This window comes from Dipodomys ordii, unplaced genomic scaffold, assembly GCF_000151885.1.
Source record: "Dipodomys ordii isolate 6190 unplaced genomic scaffold, Dord_2.0 Scaffold10, whole genome shotgun sequence".
NCBI lineage: Eukaryota > Metazoa > Chordata > Mammalia > Rodentia > Heteromyidae > Dipodomys > Dipodomys ordii.
The window spans coordinates 24,149,217-24,150,673 of record NW_012267226.1 but is presented as its reverse complement, the minus strand read 5'-3'; the positions used below and the strand labels follow the sequence as shown (position 1 = coordinate 24,150,673).

At 55.9% G+C, this 1,457-nt stretch overlaps 1 protein-coding gene across 1 annotated transcript in view; it reads right to left on the bottom strand.

Moving 5' to 3' along the window:
* Positions 1–221: 221 nt before the first annotated feature.
* The window catches only part of Trpc6 (transient receptor potential cation channel, subfamily C, member 6), a gene marked incomplete at its 5' end in the record, with an annotated part of 23,669 nt that continues 22,433 nt past the window's right edge, over positions 222–1,457 (bottom strand). The window contains 2 exons of the mRNA XM_013009533.1: positions 222–466; positions 773–848. Of these exons, the coding sequence (XP_012864987.1) occupies positions 312–466; positions 773–848 (231 nt within the window). The remainder of the gene's footprint in view (positions 467–772; positions 849–1,457) is intronic.

The window sequence follows — 1,457 nt, the reverse complement described above, 5'->3', positions numbered from 1 at the left end:
GGTCACCAAGATCAGGTTCTCTAGTCACCTGAGACCCATTCTCAAGCCGGCAGTTACCCCCAAGAAAGCAGTCTTAAAAAAACAAGCACCAAACCACTAGACAAAAAAACTTCTTTTATGATCTGCAATCTTTACCTCAATGATGAAGCAATCAGCAAAGCTACAACACCACGATCCCGCAGACCGTGATCCCGCGGACTGCGGACCCAGGCTATATCTCACTTTTTCTATCATTGGCACTTAACAAAAATATATCAGAAAACAATATGGCTTCAAGTGGACAAATACGGATTTCTAAGGAAGGATCTGGATTATCTTTTGCTGCTTTCCTCTTGATGTGGTTCCAAGGATAATTTCTCCCCGAGTTTCCTTATGAGTTCTGCCAGGTCCTCTGTGTTCTGGGACTTTTCTTCAAGGAGCTCGTAGCGGAGGCTGGAGATGTCCTGCTTGATTTCCTTCAGTTCCCCTGGGGGAAGCAAGGGCGGAGAGGGTCAGCGGCTCTCCAGGGGGGTGTGTGGCCACTGCCCTGGTTATCTTGGGAGAGTGGACAGACCACAGTGAGCTCTGACGCTGCCCCAGGACGCAGCTGGAGAGGCCAGGGGAGGGCTGTAACCCCAGCTCGGATCAGCCGCCGCCCTGCCCAGCCACCCCTCCCGACCCCTCACCTTCATCCACCCCTCCCGACCCCCACCTTCATCCACCCCTCCCGACCCCTCACCTTCATCCACCCCTCCCGACCCCTCACCTTCATCCACCCCTCCCGACCCCTCACCTTCATTCACTTCGTCACTCTCCTTGTCCACCTGCGCCTGCAGCACGTATCTTTTGATGAGCCGCTTCATTACTTTCTAGACAGAGGAAGGAGACGCTCGGCTCAGAGCTGGGCCGGGGAAGCCCTCTCCTCGACCTCACTCCTGGGCTGCCCCGCGTGGGCCAGCGCTTTGGGAGTGAAGATATCCAAGGGGAGCAGGTGAGGACAGCAGCACCGCCCCACTCCGCTTTGGGTGGCCGCCATCTCCTCTGGGCTAAGGACTTCACCTCCGCAGAGAAAACGTGCAGCACCCAAGTCCCGGCGCCATTGCCTGTGTTCCTCTTAAAGCGCTAGAGACGCACAGAGCAGCCCTGCTGCGGGACAGGTGCAAGCCAAGCGCCGGCCCCACCGGAAGAGGAGAACGAGGCCAAGCCATCTCGGACGGCCCCACACGCGGCCTCACCAAGACCCAGGGCCAGCTTCGATGTTATGCTCGCTGTGAATTCTGGAATACCACTTTCAGCATCTAGATGCAGGTACGCAGCCACGTAGATTTCTTTCCATAAACACCTATATTATCTGGGTTTTTTTTTCTTTTTTAATTTTTGGGTCTGGTCGTGGGGCCTGAACTCTGGGCCTGGGCGCTGTCCCTCAGCTCTTCAGCTCAAGGCTAGCGCTCTACCACTTGAGCCACAGCGCCACTTCC